The sequence below is a fragment of the Arachis duranensis genome, chromosome 10, assembly GCF_000817695.3.
Source record: "Arachis duranensis cultivar V14167 chromosome 10, aradu.V14167.gnm2.J7QH, whole genome shotgun sequence".
Lineage (NCBI taxonomy): Eukaryota > Viridiplantae > Streptophyta > Magnoliopsida > Fabales > Fabaceae > Arachis > Arachis duranensis.
Genome location: NC_029781.3, coordinates 12,091,924 through 12,110,516, shown reverse-complemented (window position 1 = coordinate 12,110,516; position 18,593 = coordinate 12,091,924). Strand labels below are relative to the sequence as shown.

Below are 18,593 nucleotides of genomic sequence, written 5' to 3'. Positions count from 1 at the left end.
ATAATTATTTATAATTTATAAAGATATTTTTAATAATTTATAAAAAATAGTTGCAATTATTATTTTTTTAATTTATTATTGAATGTCCTTTTTATTGTACTCGTTCGATTTAATAGGAAGTCTAAGCATTCATGTTTTTTTTACTAAAAATAGAAAAATTCGAACCTACATAAGTGAGTACGGAAAAATTATACTATTTAAAGTTTGAGTTATAACTTGTTGACAACGTGATCGAGACATTTAGTTAAAAGAAACAATGGTTAAGTGCATATTAAAGTTTAGTATTAAATATTTTATATTAAAACATATATTTTATATAATTAATCTAATGACAAATTTTGTTTATAGAAATAAATAACAGTTGATTTAGACAATATTGATTGAATTTTTTTATATATCCATATATGCATCAATTTCAATTCTAAACTCAAACTTCGTTGTCATTGCATAACGGAACAAAAATAATAATAATAAGAAAAAAAAAGATGATGCTAAATTATTGCTTCCATTTCCATCACTGGTTAGTTTCTCTTTCTTCAGCGTTTTCTTTTAGCCAATGAAGAAGAGAACAAGTGAACTATATCTCTGCAATATCAATCTCCACTTCCACACTCTGCAACGCGCACACATTGTTGAAACTTGAAACTCCAATACTACTTCCTATTCCTCTTCCTCAACGCACTTTTAATTTCTCCACTCTAACACACACAAAGTTCAAATAATAATAATAATTAAAAAAAAAAACAGAAAAAGAAAGGCTCAATGACTGGCGCTAGATGCTTCAGCTTCACGGCTTTCCAAGACCGCTGCTTCCGGCGATCATTCTCTGCGGCAGGGCTGAAATCGGCGACCACCGACCTCGGCGACGGCGGCACAGTGATGCACTGCTGGGTGCCGAAGAGCATGGCAGCTTCGAAGCCTTTCCTGGTGTTGATCCACGGCATCGGCGCCAATGCAATGTGGCAGTGGAACGACTTCGTTTCGTCTCTGACGTCTCGATTCAATGTCTTCGTCCCTGACCTCGTCTTCTTTGGTGACTCCTACACCACCAAACCCGAGAGATCCGAGTCCTTCCAAGCCAGGTTCCTACTTTTTCCTTTTTTCTTTTTGTTTTGATAACTGTAAAGACTAAAACAGCTCGTATGACAGTTACGCTTAACTCAGTTAGTTGTAAGTTAGTTACTTCCCTCCAAAGAGTTAGTTATTCAGTTGTGCAGATTACAAAAGAATTGATGACACTAGAAATTATGTTTTCCAAGAGCAAGTAAGAGATTTTTACGACCAACTCGTGGTTAGCTCGCTCGTAAGTCGCTTAAGGAAGTGTGTGGGTTCGAATTTTTATTGGCCAGCGTCAATAGCACATCTATTTGAAAAAATTGTTTGCAACAGCTATGTTGCATATTGGAAATGAAAAAATAATAGCTAAAATTGTGGTGTATATATTGAAAAGATTAACACAAGAAGTGGGAGAATATCATAGATGTGTTTTGTCATGAATAGTATAAATGATGTAAGGCAGGATCGTATATTTATTCTCTACTTTCTTGTTTCTGAGCGCGTATAAGAATTTCTCTGAAAATTTATAAGATTTTCTCTTGGCAACAGCTGATATATGTGATGATCTATTGTATATATTTAGTTGAAACGATGAATCGCTATAAATGGAGATCAAGAAACTCATTTATTCCCCAATTGTTTGAGTTGTAATACCAGGTGCGTGATGGCAATGCTGGAGGCTCATGGTGTTCACAGCAGAGTGAACATTGTTGGGTTGAGCTATGGCGGATTTGTGGCGTACAGCATGGCAGCGCAGTTTCCGGAGAGTGTAGACAGGCTGGTGTTATGCTGTGCTGGTGTGTGCTTGGAGGAAAAGGACATGGATGAAGGGATGTTCAAGGTGAGGACTGTGGATGAAGCCGTGAACCTATTGCTGCCGCAGACGCCGGAGAAGATTAGGGAGCTGGTGAAGCTTACTTTTGTGAAGCCTATCAAGGTTTTGCCTAGTTGCTTCCTCAATGATTTCATTGATGTAAGTGGCTTAGTTTCTGTTTTTTTAAATTAGAACATCCAACATATCCATTGTTCACATTGTTTAGTATTCTCATTGTCTACTTATACTTTTCCTTTTTTTAATTTTTGTAATCTTATCCTTTGGTTTATAGTTACAGGTTGCTCTGATTTTAAATAATTTCCGGAATGGTTTACTTGGAATTGTTTGTAAGAAATCTCACTTGACTTTGTAAAGTTCACAATTTTGGTTAGAGTATTGGACTGAATAATAGCAGGACAATCATGATTCATACTTTCATAGGCATGTGCATAACTGCGTATACATATTTATACTTGCCTCATTAATGTTGCATTGATTATTTGCAACATCAATCAGCTAGCTCTTGTGTAATAAACAATAACTGATAAATTAACTCAGGCTATGTTTACATAATCTGTCCTAATCCCAGAAAAACAAGGAAGATTGTGTTAGGCTTGCGACAGATATGTAACGCTTTTTCGCATCCTAATACATGGCCACTACGTGACGTCTTTGGATCTATGTAGGGTCATGTTAGGCTTGCAACAGCCATGTAAAACTTAGCCATATCCCTTTGCATGGCTGCAATGACTCTTTGGATCCATTTAGGGTTGTGTTAGGCTTGTGGCAACTAAAGTAAAATTTTGTTGCATCCCAAAACTCATCTGAAAATGGCCTTATGTACTTGCAGGTGATGTGTACTGAATGCCGCCAAGAGAGGAAAGAACTAATCCAAGCATTGCATAAGGATAGAAATATGTCTAATCTTCCTAAAATCTCCAAGGTTTGGTTAATTTATTTGCTTCTGAAACTGATTTTGTATACTCAGTTTTATTTTTACCACATAGCAATTTTGCATTCCAATACTTGTTAGAAATCATGACTTTTCAATAATGATGCAGCCCACACAAATTATCTGGGGGGAGCAAGACCAGATATTCCCATTGGAATTAGCTCACAGACTCAAACGGTAAAGTTTTAAGAAACCAAGTCTTCTGTTAATTTTATCTTGGGTTTTGTCAACCAAAAGGAACTGGTCAAGTTTTAACCCATGCCCTTAGCAAAACCCTTTTGTCCTCTATAATTTAGACTCGACTCTACAATTGGACCCTATGTAGAATAAACCATTAAGATGAAGCTAATTCATTCTTGTAACTAGCTTTGTTGTTTTCAGTGTGTTCCCCATTGATCTGAATTTCGGGTTATAAATTATTGTTACTTCTCTGTAGGCATATCGGAGAGAAAGCGAATCTGGTGGTACTTAAGAATGCAGGGCATGCAATCAATGTGGAGAAGCCCAAGGAAATGTACAAAAACATAAAGTCCTTCCTCATTGATCCCCTGACTCCACTATCTAATCAAGAAAACCACAGCAATGGTCATAAAGTGGACTAGAAACTAGAAGGAGAGTTTGACCCCTGGCCTAAGAAAGAGACCTTTCAACGTTGTAGATATTTTTGTCTTACTATTTCTGCGCCAATCTAATCCGTGCGGATCATTCACTATGAATATGTAGGTTAAGGATTATATATATGGACAATCAGATTCCATGGATATATATGAATGACTTATGGCCATATGATATCATGGGTCAATTATGTATCTGCCCATCATGCTTCACCTACAACACAATATTTATTGAAATGTTTTCCCTTTCATTTTTTGGTTGGCTGTTTGAAACAATGTTGAAACCATGACTATGGGAAAATAGTATAATTGAGATTTGAGAGGGAAATAATTCAGATAGAATAACTGAGACGAGAAGAAATCAAGGTAAATGTTCCATAATGATAATATAATAAAAAATGCTATTTGTACACTAAAATGTGTATTTGTATTCCAACATTTATTTTATAATGGTGTATTATATTAGAATACAATTTGCCTAGTTTTTCCACAGACCACAATACGTAACCTAACCTAATACATTAATAATGATACTAATTGGACTATTTTAGCCTCTCTGAACCAGCGAAGTTAGCGTATAAAGCAAGGAGGAAAATAAAGAAAAATATTCCGACCTGCCGGATTCGAACCAGCGACCTAAGGATACCAGTTAGGAAACCCCACTACAGTCCTCCGCTCTACCAACTGAGCTAAGGTCGGTTAATGTAAATCTAATTCATAAATTATTTATATATATATATATATATATCCCATTTTATTTGGTGTCTAATTGTCCATTTATTACTGGGCTTTCTTGATTGTTTCAGTTTTCTTAGTTCTTTTGTTTACATTATATTGTTTACAATAAAACTATAGGATCAAGTCTTTTTGTTTTTTAAATTAAATCCAACCAATCTCTTTTATTGTACGCGCATTTTTTTTTCAATATATATTCAATACCAAAAAAAATATATATATATTCAATAAATGTATTAAACTTATCCCATTTTATTTTGGTGTCTAGTTATCTATTTATTATTAGGTTTTATTGGCTGATCTAGTTTTTTGCCTAAAATTTTTAATTATAGAAAAGACATGTGTGCAATAATTCAAGTATTTAACTTTATTGGTGCATGTATTTTTATTTTGGTACGAGAATCAGTAATTAAACTTACTGATTATTTCGCAAGTTAATTTTTAAAAAATTTTAATATTAAATTAGAGAATTCGATTTGTTTATTGTGATTTTTTTTAAAATTTATAAATCGGAGGATCCAATTTTTATTTTTAACAAATTAAATAGTCTGATTTTTGTTCCAAAAAAATCGGAAGGTTCGATTTCTATATTTTAAATAAAAAAGTTTCACGTTTAAAAATAACATCTTTATAATCTATGATCCTAAAAAAATCATTTTCACCCAAGCATAAAAAATAATGTGCGGCCAATTTTTCTTAGTTCTTTTGTTTACATTATATTATACATACGAATCCCGCTAGAGATACAATGAGAAATCTTGACAATGTGTATAATGGACTAGTTATTTAACCCAATAGAGATAAATAATAAAAATCCCTCTATAGATTACTCTAAATTCAAAAACTCTCATTCAGTTATTTCACATCAAATTTCAAATTTCAAATATCACAATTTTAAATTTCAAAGTTTTAAAAATCTAATTAATTATTTCAAAAAAATAACCATCCAAAATTCTAATTTACCAAAACATTTCACTCCAATACCCTTTTCTTTTTTAACCGGTAGCCACCCCACCTTCATCAATAATCATCCCACTTTACCTTCGCTGCTTGGCCTGCCAGACGCTACTCACCCTTAGCAAAAATAATCATCCACTTAAGAATAAAAATAATCATTCATATACCTAATGAATTGAACATTCAACATATTTTAATATTATATAACTAAACCCAATACAGTCAAAATAAACATCTACATAAAAATTAAAATAATCATCCACATACCTACTAAAATGACCATTAAATACATTAAAATATCTCATTTACAATCAGAATAGACATCTCATTTATATGAAAAATAAACATTTACATGCATCTTGGTGCCAACAATGTTGCAGCGACAACAATGGCGCTCCTTCTTCTCATCACCACCATTTTCTCATCATCGCAAGATCCACGTCATAATCAAATACCACTTGGCTCAACTCTTTACCCAGCTACTCAACCTACTACATGGCTTTCTCCTTCTAACCTCTTTGCATTTGGCTTTTACCAGCAACAGCAGGCCAATGATAATGGCGGAAGGTGCAGCAGCAATATTACTACATGCATTCTTGTCACCGCCATCATGCCTGCCATCGTTTCGTGCCGATGATGCGTCCGGTTGAAAGTGCAGAAAATTCTGATGCTGGACGTTGTTCAGCCACGTCGAAGTTGGTCCTCCATCGCCGGCACTAGAGAGAGTTAGCATCTCAGTGCCGTTGCCATCCTCGGACTCGGCGTCTCTGTCCTCACTAAAATCCTTCCATTCGCTGTGGTGTTTTCAAGCTTTGGAGACCCAATCCTGTGGCTTGTCTGCTTCGCCTTCTTCTTTGCCAAGGGATTCATCAAGCCCGGTCTTGAGAACCGCATCGCGTACCAGTTCGTCTCACTCTTTGGATGCTCCTTGCTAGGGTTAGGGTACAACTTGGTCTTCAGTGAAGCGCTTCTCGCGCTGGCGATTCCGTTGGTTTCAGCGGCACCAATGAGAGAGAATGGAGAGGGAGAGAGAGAGAGGGAGGGAGAGGAAGACCGATTAGAAGTGTTCGTAACTGTTTAGAATCTTTATTTGCTTTGTATTTAAAATAAGAAATAATTTTATAATTAATTAATTTAATTATCATTTAATATTAATTTCAAAAATACCCCTATTGTACACATTGTACACTAATTACATTGGCTCCTCATACTTTCTTTATACATTATATACAATAAAGCTAGACGACCTAAAAGTTAGGCGATCAAGTCTTTTTCGATCTAAGTTTCTTTTATTATACGTGTACTTTTTTCTTTTTCTTCTTCGCTTTTTTTTGTCTTCTTCATCCTCCCTCATTATCATTATCGTCGTCTTCGTCATCATCTTCTTTATCATCTTTTTCTTTTTCTTCTATATATGTTCAATAAAACTATTAAACACATAAATTTTGATGCACAACACAGCAATTTTGGTGCACAATACAAAATTTTTTAAAGGACCATATGTTCAGAATATTAACACCTAACTAACAAAAATGCACCATATAAAAATTTTGGTACACAGTAGAGAAATTTGATGCATAACACAAAAATTTTGATGTACAGCACACAAATTTTGATGCATGACACATAAATTTTGGTGCACGACACATAAATTTTTAAAAGACCACATGCTCAAAATATTGATTCATCCAACCAACAAAATACATTTAGCGAAAAAATTTATATATTATGTGCAAAACTTTCTATGTTATGTACAAATATGCAAAAATTTTTATACTATATCAATATGTTTATGCTATATGCAAAAATTTTTGTGTTATGTGTAAAATTTGTGTTGTATCAATAAATTTTTATGCTCTCAAACAAAAATTTTTTTGCTGGAGAAAAAGAAAGCAGTGATGCATGCGTACTTTTTTTGTTGGATTTGTGCCAATTTGGTTGAACTTGGTTACATTACAAAAATTATACCAGAGATAAACTATTTTAATTTAGACATTCAATTGCCTCAATACTATCACCTTCAATGAATAAATCAAACATGCATCATTTTTGGACCTTCTCCAAGCTCATTAGACAAGCTAAGACTTCTACTTCATTGGTATGGAGAGATAAGAAGCTCATCCACGTGACTGCCATGAGAATCTCTCCATGCCAATCTTGTTTTACCATTTCAATTCCAACTGTGCCATCATCAATGTAAGATGCGTCGACATTAATTTTGATAAGGTGGGTAGGTGGTATTTCTAAAAAATTGAGGCTATTCATCTCTAATGATATGTTTTAGATCCCCTTTTTCACTCTCAATTGAACTTTCAAAAATTTCTCATGCTTTCTTACTGCATTTTCTGTTGTTTCGAGGGGACTTTTTAAAATGTCATTGAAGACCATGTCATTTCTCGCAGACCAAATTAATTGTAGGTTCGTGAAGAACAACCCTTGTCTATCTGGGTCTAGCTCTCTCAGCATTTCTTCAATCCATTCTGTGATGGTCTTCTCAAGTTGTGCATGTGATCGAATTGTTAAGGGACTATCAAATCAGAATATTCTTGCATACTCACATTTTTTGAAAAGGTGATTTTCAGACACTTCTTTCCTCCAACACATCAAATAAAGTGAAATGCAATTCATACCTCCTTTTTTGCAAATTGAGTCACGTTGAGAGGGATCTCTTCATGTTTCTTCAAACATAGTGTGTTATTCTTGGATGGGTCTTTTCTCTCCACAGCCTATCTCAATTTAGCTCTGTTGAATCAGAGGATATGGAGCTTTGGTGTTAGAGATTATTCTGCTTGATTACTTTATGGTATGCGTCTCTAGCCCTATATTCTCCATCCTTATTAAATTTTAATTTTTAAAAGAATTTGTCTTGTTGTTTGTGTGACTAGTAGGGGTAATTCTAGGATCTGTTGTGCCTCAAATAATATAAAATTTTTCCTAATTTTTTTCGCATCCCAATATGTGCCATAATCAATTATCAAGTCTCGCACTATCGCATTCTCTTTTAAAGTTGTTATGAAATTCCATATTCTATGCTTGTTTTGTTTGGACAACTAGCATATTTTTTAGATTTTATGCACTTTTTATCCTCTATTTTCCAAAGCCCCACATCTCAATTACCTCCCTGCCATTTAGAATGCTTCTAGGAAAGATTTTTTGGAATAGTATCTTGCTTTAATGACTCTGGTCGCCAGTGAATCTAGTTTCTTGATGAGTCTCCAACCCTATTTTGCAAGTATGGCCTGATTAAAAGCCTCAAAATCTCTGAAGCCGAGCCCTTGATTTGTCTTGTTGGAAGACATTTTGTTCTATTTTACCTAATAAATTTTTTTCTCTCTGTTTTTACTCTCCTTGTAGAATCTATATATCATTGCATCTAGGTGTTGGCACAATCTTTTGGGTAGTTGGAAACAACCCATTATATATGTGTAAATGGATTGTCCTATAGCCTTGATAAGTGTCTCCTTCCTGGCTCTAAATAAATGCTTTTCCTTCCATCCTTTAGGCTTCTTTCATATCCTCTCCTGGATAAAGTAAAAAACCTCATTCTTAAATCTTCCCACGAAGGTATAGAGGCCCAGCCGCACGTCCAAGTACTTTGAGTGGTTATTAATTGCCTTTATCCCTAACCAATCTTGGATAAAATTCTATCTGGTAGTTGGCACATTTCAGCTAAATGATATTTTTTACTCTAGGTTGATTCTTTAGCTTGACTCTTTTTGGTAAAGAGATAGTATATTATTTATCCATATAATGTCCTAGTCTGTCACTCTTGAGAATAATATGCTATCATCTGCAAAAAAGAAATGGTTGATCTATGATGCCTGTCTGACTACACTAATCCCTCGGATAACTTGCCTTTTTTGGACTCTGATTAGTAATCAAGATAGCACTTCAATACACAATAACAAAAGGTATGGAGAGATAGATCACCTTTTCGAAGATCTCTAGAGGGTCTGAAGCTCTTGGTAGGAGTCCCATTCAAAATAACGAAAAATAATACTGTTGACACAATTTCATATGAGTCTAACCCACTTGTCTAAGAACCTTATGGTTGTTAAAACATCCTTTAAGAACTCCCATTTAATTTCGTTATACGCTTTTATCATATCAAGCTTTAGTCCAATGTAGCCTTTTTAACCCCCCTCCCCAATCTTCTTCTTCACATAATAGAAGATTTCAAAGGCCATAATCGGGTTATCAGTTATTAACCCGTTCTTTACAAAATGCTTTGAAATTTTCCTACTATATAGGGTAGGATCTGTTTCGATCTATTAGCAATTTTCTTAGTTACAAATTTAAATATGACATTACATAGGGATATAGGTCTAAATCTTTTGTATGTTTGGGAGTTTTTGATATTTGGGAATCATACAAATATAAGTAGAATTAAGGAGATTAGGGTTAACATTATCATTAAGAATATGTAGCACACAATTTATAACATTATCACCGACTATTTTCCACATCTTTTGGTAAAAGAGTGTCGACATGCCATCAGGTCCTGGCACCTTAGTTGGATGCATATACTTTAGAATTGCCAAAACTTCTTCTACAATGAATGTTCTATCCAGAGTCTCACTCATTCCCATGTTGATTATGTCTTTGACTACTTCAGTGATTCTTTGGTCATCAGTGACCTCCTTAGAGCTAAAAAGCTTCTAAAAAAAACTAATCACCACTTTCTTTATCTTCTTTTCATATTCAAAAATTCATCCAACATCATCTCGGATAGACTTCACCCAATTCCTGCTTTTCCTTTGCAAGACCTTCTAATAAAAGAATTTGGAGTTTCTATCTCTATACTTCTACCAATTTATAATTGACCTTTGCGCCCACCAGGTTTCTCTTATTTCAGCATATCATCCAGTTCACCTTCAATTCTTTGATTCTTCTGATTACTTCTTCTTCTTGTTTGATTGAGTTTAAATGTTGGAGCTTGTTCTGAAAAATTTTGATTCTCATTGGAATGTTACCGAATTTCCTTTCTTTCTATTTATCTAGTTCTATGTCATAGTGCTTTACTTTCATATAGATCAGTTCTCAATTACCCTCCTAGGCTTCTTTTATTGTCTTCTTGCAATTTTTACTTGATAACTAGCATTCTTCGAACTTGAAAATAGTGCTGAGGTTTCCTTCTTCTTCTTATTTCTCCGAATAGGTCTACTAGTATTAAGTAGTGATCAGACTTATATCTGTTAAGGTGTTGTACAATTGTTTTGGAAAAATATTTTTCCATTCAATTGTTGCCAAAGTGCAGTCAAGTCTCTCTTGTATGTTGTCATCACCTCTTTGTCTGTTAGTCCAAGTGAAGGAATGACCCACGAATCCTAAATCAAGGAGTTTACTTGTTTGCACTACGTCCTTAAATTCTTGAGCTTATGTGTAGTTGACCATGCTCGCCCCATATTTTTCTTCTTGTCCCATAACTTGATTAAAGTCTCCTTACACTAGCTATGCTCTCCCATTGTCTCTGCACAAAACATGTAGTAACTCCCAACTTAAGTGCTTGTTTGTGTTCTCTGGCCATCCATAGAATTCAGTTGCCCTCCATCCTATATCTACATCTGTTTCTTCAACCTAAATGACTATATGGTTAATTGAGAAGGATTTGATGCTGGCATTGACCGAATTGTCCCAAAGCAAAGCTAAATCTCCCGATCATTGTCTTCCCTCCTCCACACAATTCACTCTTACTATATTTGATAAGTCACCCTTGTGTCTTAACCTTATAATCTTTATCTCCTTTCTTCTTGTTTCCATGAGAAAAATAAGATTGGGTCCTTCTTGTTTAATGAGCTTGTTTAGAGCTCAAACTGTCCATAGGTTTTCAAGACCACGACAGTTCCAACTAGGGGTGCACAGACCCGGCCCGGCCCGAAGGCCTGGCCCGGTCCCGAACACTTTAGGGACTAATTTGGTGTGATTTCATCGGATCTAGGGTCGGGTATGGGTCTCAAAAATAGACCCGGTCATTATTTCGGGTCGGGTCCGGGCCATAGCTCGGGTCACCCGAAGTCGGCCCGGTGGCCCGGTCATCATACACAATTAATATTTTGTGTTATTAGTGATAGATCATGACTATTCTTATGTGGAATTTTATTGTAAACCTTAATATTTTGTGTTATTAGTCATTATAAGACTATAAATTAATGTTTTATGTTTAGAATGCATAAGACTTTAGACTAATACATAAGATTGTGTTATTTGTATTGATTTAAATATTTGGTATTATTAGACAATATTAGTATTGATTGTGGTTATGCTTTAGTATTGATTGTGGTTATGCTTTAATTTTGAAGAAGGGTTGGTTCTTGTTATATTTTTCTAAGTGAATTTTACCATGTTAACTAATGGTTGGAGTCTTGGAAATTTGAATTTTTTTACATGCTAGCTTACAAGAAGGTATCAACGTAATGTAATGTTAACGGCCCGGTTTTCACCCGGTTTTCACCCGGTATAATTGTGGCCCGAAAGTGTATTGGTTTCATCGGGTCTAGGGCCGGGTTCGGGTCTAATAAATAGACCCGGTGTATATTTCGGGCCGGGTCTGGGTCACATCAAACCCGGTTTCACCCGGCCCATGTGCACCCCTAGTTCCAACTGATAATCTTCATGTATTCGGCAGGGCTACCCAGTAGCCTCTGCCATTGTGTTCTCTCCTTTCTCAGTCAACTTTCTTATCTTTGATTTTGGGGTATCTATCTCCATTACTTCTTTTTCTTGTATCTTCCTTTTTTCATTTGGTGCCTCCATATTCTCCTTTCATATTTATGTTGTTGATGCTTCTTTATAGGACAACCTCTTCTATGTTTTAGTTTCTGTTTTGGCATTGACTTTTCTTGTATTGGTGGTATTGACTAGCACGCTTTTCGTTGCTGCATTATCTTCATTTTTCCTTTTTATTTGACTTTCACCATTACTCCTCCTTCTTCTCCTTTGCCTCTAATCACAAACTTTCTCTCTTTTGAAATGGTGATTTTACCTGTACATCTTGTGCTATCTTCCTTCCCTGATTTTGGGTCAGTTTAGGTCTAAGTGTTTAGGTTTTCTTCTTCTGTGTATTTCGAGTTTGAATTTTGTTAGTTTTTCCAAAAATTTCTCAGCCATGACTCTTTGCCTCTTTAGATCTTCTCCTTTTACATTGTTTCCTTTTACCTTTTTCCTTTTTTTTCTTATGCTCACCTTCGTTCCTGGACTTTCTGCCATCATCTATGGTCCCAGCTTCTTGGAACTGTTCTTCCTTGCCTTCTTATCTCTCACCACCTTCGCGTAGATACTGTCTTCATGTCCAATCTCCCCATAGTAATAGCAGAAGTTTGGTAATTTTTCATATTTGAACTCTACCCATACTAGGTCATCTTCCTAACTTCCTATATTAGCACCTTTAAGAAGAGGCTTCTTATTGGTTTCTAGTGTTACCATGACCTTTATGAATTTGGTCTGATCTTTACTACTCTCGAAGATTTTGCACTTCTTCACTTCATCCATAATAGGTGCAATTTTTCTTCTAAGCTTTGCGGTCTTGTGGTTCTCTTGGAGGTTCCAAAGTTGAATCTTGATTTCTGCTTCATCCAACCTTTTATCTATTAGATCTTCACTTTTATTCCATCTTTTCACTAGTAGTCATGAGTTCCTAAAGGACCAAGAATTTTCTTTGATTACTTCTTCATGTCCTTCTCTCCTCTTAGAAGAAGAACTGGTAGATCTTCGGTTTTAGCTCGACTACTCTAAAACGTTAGAGTTTTTTTCTATATGTTGTACATTGTTGATTGTACCCATGCTGTGTTGATGTTTTATCTAAGTGTAGTTTTCTACTAGGTTGTTTGTGCATCCTTATATCCCTTTCTCAACATTCTCATCATCATACATTATCAAGGGTTCTTCTTTTTTCTTCTTGTCTTTTATCATTGTTTGAGGTTATTTGGCTATTGTTTGGGTCTGATATTGTATTGTGGTTTAATGGAATAGGACAATACCGATGTTGTGCAGCATAGGACCATTTTATACACGATGTAGGACGGATGAGACACTACTCTCCTTTAAAACCTAGGGAATCCCTAGGTAGGACGAAAAGATTAATAATTTAGGATTGAGTTTGAATTACAAAATAATATAGTGAAAAATTTGGACTGTGTTTAACATTGTATAACTCAGTCCATGTGTACTTTTTGGAGTGAAATTGAGAAAATAATTTTGTCGAGAACTTGATTTAGGGTTTACAATTCTTTTATTATACAATTTGTTCTTGTCAAATTGATTTATGTTAACAATTACTAAATTGAGTAAATAGCCATTTTGTGATTATGACTTTGACAAAATAGACAAAAAAATATAAATAACCAAAATAATTACAAAAATTATAGTTGTTAAAACTGGATCGAATCGTAGAAGTTTGGTCAGTTTGGTTCGTTATTTAAATCATATAAGGAATTAAATCAATCAAATTCGTTGAAAACCGATGATTCACGTTAAAAATCGTTGGTTCATGAGTCAGCACAAAAAACGTATTTGTCAAAGGTAGGCCAGCGAGAGAAGATGTACCTAAGATGCACACCAAATTTGGTTAAATATATAAACTTTATAAAGGATTCTCTTTTTGCTTATATGCCTGATGTGAGACTAACAACAAAAAAAGAATTTTTAGAATGATGTGTATTGTACAAGCTCAATTTTATGGAAATGGAGCCTGTATGTGAGCTTTTCATCGATATGGAATCAAGGGGGGTTAGACATGTATGTGGGGCAGAATTTTGGCAGCTTTTAGGAGAAGAACTCGGACCGTCCGAGTTCTTCGTTTGTGAATTTCCTAAACCCGAAGACGCACGGTCCGATTTGTGGTGGGGAGGGAAAATGGTTTGGTGCGGATAAATCGGACCCTGCGATATGGCTGAGTTGGAAGAGAACTCGAACGGTCCGAGTTGCATGTAGCGACTGGAGTCGGACCGTCCGTTTTGGCTAGGAATGGCAGGACCGGTTTATGAAAACGCATGGTCCGATTTGGTTGTTTAATATATTTTTGAATGAAGTTAACCTAGTCGAATGGTCCGAGTTGAGTATAGAGTCTATATAAAAGTGTGCAACGAGTTAGTGTTAGGTTACCCGTCTTCTTCCCTTCTTCAGCGCCGCTTCCTCTGTTTCGTATTTCTGGATATCTTTCATACTTGTTCTAAATCACAAAAGTTAGTAGTTAATGTTATGTTTTTTTTTGTGAGTAAGAGAAATGAGTGATAGAGTACTACTAAAGGTGTATTATTTTGGTCAAATTTTATTACAAACGTCTGAAGGGGTAAAATTTATTTGTGAAAATCCACTAGATGTTGTTATTCCTTTTATCATTTCCTTTGAAGAACTCAAAGGTTTGATCTGTGAGAAGATTGATTCTGAGAGGGCACAAAAAATATCCTGTGTTCTATACAGATGTCCCATACCGGTATTTGGTGGGTTTGTCCAATTTCAAACAAGATATGTGACGGACGAAGCGAGCATGCAGGAGATGTTTTCAATGTATATTGAAAACCGGGCCCAGATCTCGTTTATCGAGTTGTATGTTGAGTTTGAACAATCTGAGGCTGACCGAAACATTCTACGGGAAGATTATAATAGTGACAGTGAAGAAGAGTTCGAAAGCAACTACGAATGTGTTGGTGCAGATGGAGATGAAGATCATGGTAACGGAAATATGGATCCAGATGTGACAGAGGTGGCAGATGCACTCGCAAACGATATGCCGTTTGGGGAGCCTTCATTCATGCGAGTTCTGGACTTGGAAGCCATGCATGTTCCGGAGTTTCCGGAATATATGACTGCAGGTACATTATAAAAAAATTAATAGTTTTTTTTATTTAGTTATTGAATTATTTATGAATGAATTAGTATTTATTAACCATTATTTTAGCATGCGTTGATGTCATGTATGTGTTAGACATTGAACCGGTTGACCCGATCCTATGTAAAAAAAAATTAAAAAATAGTACGAAGTTAAAAAAATAAAAGTCAACATATGTGTTCACTAACATTTGAAACATATAACGTTATTTTAAACTAATATAGAACATAGAAGTTAATATTTTATTATTATTTACGTTATACACTATAGGTATTGGGTAGAAAATAATAATAAAATTCTCTACATTACGAAAATGAAAGTTAACGTGTGTTTGTAGATATGACATAGAGAACCGGACCGGTTAGTATTTGGTTCGTCGGGGTTGACGGTCGACCCGGTCGGTCTGGGCCGGTTTTTTACATCTGACGTTCATGTCAGTATTTGTGAAAAAAGTTACCCAGTAACATGATGTTAGGGTCAGATTTATATCATACTTGATGCAGTTAATATTGATTTATTAGGGTTTTGAAATATATACATATTTATTGAAATTTTTCCCATGCTGGTTGTCCTGGCAGAAGTTCCTATTGTCGCAAATGGTGAATTTGCTGTTGGGATGGAGTTTAGTTCCCGGGAAGCTATTATTAAGGCAATAAATAGTATACCATACGACGAAGCGTAGACTACCGGGTGTATGAATCTGAGCCTTTGACATTTTATGCCAAGTGTACACAGTATGGGTCAGGATGTGATTGGCTTATTAGGGTAAGCTTGATCAGCAGGAAGTATTGTTGGGTTATAAGGAGGTATAATGGTAGTCACACTTGTACCAGAGCCACCATTTCACAGGATCATTCGAAGCTGGACTCCATCACAATTGCAGAAGCAATAAAGCCATTGGTTGAGGCTGACCCCTCCGTAAAGGTAAAATCGGTTATAGCAGAAGTGCAATCGAAGTTCAACTATACTGTTAATTATCGGAAAGCATGGTTGGCTAAGCAAAGGGCAGTAGAAAAAATATTTGCATGTAGATTTCAGGAGGAATGATGTTCGGATCCACCCGATCCACAGCATAAGCAACCCAAACAAACTGGAAAAAATAAAGGAACCTCAACATAACAGTCCACAACGCCAATTACAATAACAATGCTGTATAATTATGTCTCAGACCCTAAACCAAAAACTAATACTACTTTAATTAAAACACACCTGCCCTTCTTGAAGTTCATCAAATGACTTCCTAAAGTGAGCTAACTTCATATATCTATATCGTCGGTCACCACGCTCCCAGTTCCGCCACCTATTATGATATATTCAATTACCTCAACTACCATTAAATGAATCTTAAATATCAAGATACGGGTACATTGTAACAAATTATTACCTGTTTGCTAGCAGAAAACTTCGAGGTTCCCTAGGTAGCGGCGATAGGTATGGCAGCCTGATCCAAGCCCAACAGAGTAGAAGTGTTAGTGGACCATCTATTTCCTTGCAGTTAAAACGGGATGCCCGGCATAATGCCCTGTAGAGATGTGCCAGGCATGCCGCTCCCCAACTATACTGACCAATACTACCAAAATCACGTAACAAGGGTAAAAATTTCCAATGCACTCCTGCCCCAGACTTATCCCCAAACAAGATCGTCCCGATCAACAACATAATATGGCACCTCACATACCTCTGTATACTGATATCATCAATCAACTGTAAATTTTCCTTTAGATCACGCAGCCAGGTAAGTTTTATGCAACTAGATCTACAATCAGACATACGCGGTACAACTCCAAATTGAAGCAAACATTCCGCCTCCAACGCTTCAAAACTGCTCATTGTCATCCCTGTGACTGGAAGACCATCTGTGGGAAGACCAAGAATCAGAGCTACATCTTCAAGTGTCACAGCACATTCACCAATGGGAAGGTGGAACGTATGTGTCTCTGGGTGCCAACGTTCAATTAGAGCATTTACCAATGCTTTATGACACTGCACTATCCCAATCTGAGATGCATGATAGAACCTGGTAATTCGCAAATGATCCTCCACCCTTTCGTTGTACCGATCCGGAGGAAGTGGATGGTTACATGTCAATATTCTTGATTTCTACTCAACATTCTTGATTTCTACAAAAAAAAAAAACATAACAAATTACTAATCAAATTATTAAGAATTACTAACTTACCATCATCAATCCTTTGACTGAATCCTTATACAACTAATTCTTGTAACTTCTAAATTTAATTAGTTAATCCTCAAAAGTATTCATAACTGCTAATGAAACTCATTACAAATACATATATTCCTAATCATAAATCTCAACAATATTACAACATCCACAATAATATCGAACGTTAATTACTCTTTTATTAAAAATTTTTTTCCCTGCAATACAAAATATTAATAATCTGTATATGCCATCATTCATATTCTAACAACGGTAATAATTAACTTGCTAATAATAATTACTACAATTAAAATTATTTAAATATTCTCATAAAGAAATATCTAACATGGCTTAATTAAAATAACCTTTCTAATCAACTCAGCATTAACACTTTATCACAATAATAATAACATTTAACCAAAATCGATAACAGTTATACTTAATTTCTTAAAAACACATTTAAATAACATTGGCTTACAAATAATAATTATACTAAAAATAAATAAATTTATAAAAAATTTACATTATCTACTACTTACTACTACAGCCAAAAACACAAAACTAAACAACAACAACAACATAATCATAAAAAATTTTCTTATCATGATATATATAATTAATAATCTGTAAAAAAATATTTAAATAAAATCTAACAAATATTTAAAAATTAGTCATAACCATTCTATTTATATTCTTCAACTACACGTCTAACAACAACATAATCATAACAAATTTCCTAATCATGATTTATATAATTAATAATTTGTAAAATAATTTTAAACAAATCTAACATGAAGCTCAGATTGATCAACATCTTTAATTTTGTATTTTTTTGGCATTGTTGTTGCTCCTCCACCATACAAAACTCAGAGAAATGAAGAAGAAGGCTGTGAAGGTGAAAGGTTAGTGGGAGTGAAGTGTGGATTCGGATGGTGAGGGAGCTAACTTTTCTTTCTGTGTTTATGAGGGGCACCGTTTAGGGACTCAATGGGGAAGCGACGCGTGTCCATTGTTAAACCAACTCGGACCGTGCGATTGGTCCAACGAAAATCGGACGGTCCGTGAAGCTCAGCCATCTCGGAGGGTCCGAATCCCTCACCAACCTGAGCCAAATGTACTGGAGTTGGACTGTGCGTTTTGTGCCTTGAACTCGGAGGGTCCGAGTACCTTTCCCCCTGACACCACAACTTGGTTACACACCTGCCACCCCCATATCATTATTATAAACCAGTTAGGGTACAATATGTAAATTAAAAAGCGGTATTGTATAATAAGCGAGATACGGGACTTTAGTTTATATTTATAACCGTTTCAATTAATTTGGTTTATATTTATTTAATTTAATTTTAGTTTGTACTAATTTTTTTCAAATTAATCATATTTTTTAATAATATACGATTGATACCATGAATAAAATATTTTTTATTAATCATAATATATTTTCTCTATGACTATGGTATTTAATATTTAAAGTATAT

At 35.1% G+C, this 18,593-nt stretch overlaps 1 protein-coding gene and 1 non-coding gene across 2 annotated transcripts; one reads left to right on the top strand and one right to left on the bottom strand.

Moving 5' to 3' along the window:
* Positions 1 to 510: 510 nt before the first annotated feature.
* Positions 511 to 3,691, top strand: LOC107469158 (uncharacterized). Its single transcript, XM_016088541.3, has 5 exons — positions 511 to 1,082; positions 1,714 to 2,029; positions 2,721 to 2,813; positions 2,932 to 2,999; positions 3,259 to 3,691. Exons 1-5 carry the CDS (start codon positions 763 to 765, stop codon positions 3,422 to 3,424), a joined length of 963 nt encoding a protein of 320 aa, XP_015944027.1. The 5' UTR covers positions 511 to 762; the 3' UTR covers positions 3,425 to 3,691.
* Positions 3,692 to 4,044: 353 nt separating this feature from the next.
* TRNAY-GUA (transfer RNA tyrosine (anticodon GUA)) lies at positions 4,045 to 4,135 on the bottom strand. Its single transcript is given in 2 exon segments — positions 4,045 to 4,080; positions 4,099 to 4,135. It is a non-coding gene; the product is annotated as a tRNA-Tyr (tRNA).
* Positions 4,136 to 18,593: the final 14,458 nt, after the last annotated feature.

Excerpts from the sequence above, each read along its gene's own strand:
- LOC107469158 (XM_016088541.3), top strand. The coding sequence starts at position 763 with ATGACTGGCGCTAGATGCTTCAGCTTCACGGCTTTCCAAGACCGCTGC. Across the intron at positions 1,083-1,713 it reads TCCGAGTCCTTCCAAGCCAG|GTGCGTGATGGCAATGCTGG; the intron begins GTTCCTACTTTT and ends TTGTAATACCAG. Across the intron at positions 2,030-2,720 it reads TCCTCAATGATTTCATTGAT|GTGATGTGTACTGAATGCCG; the intron begins GTAAGTGGCTTA and ends ATGTACTTGCAG.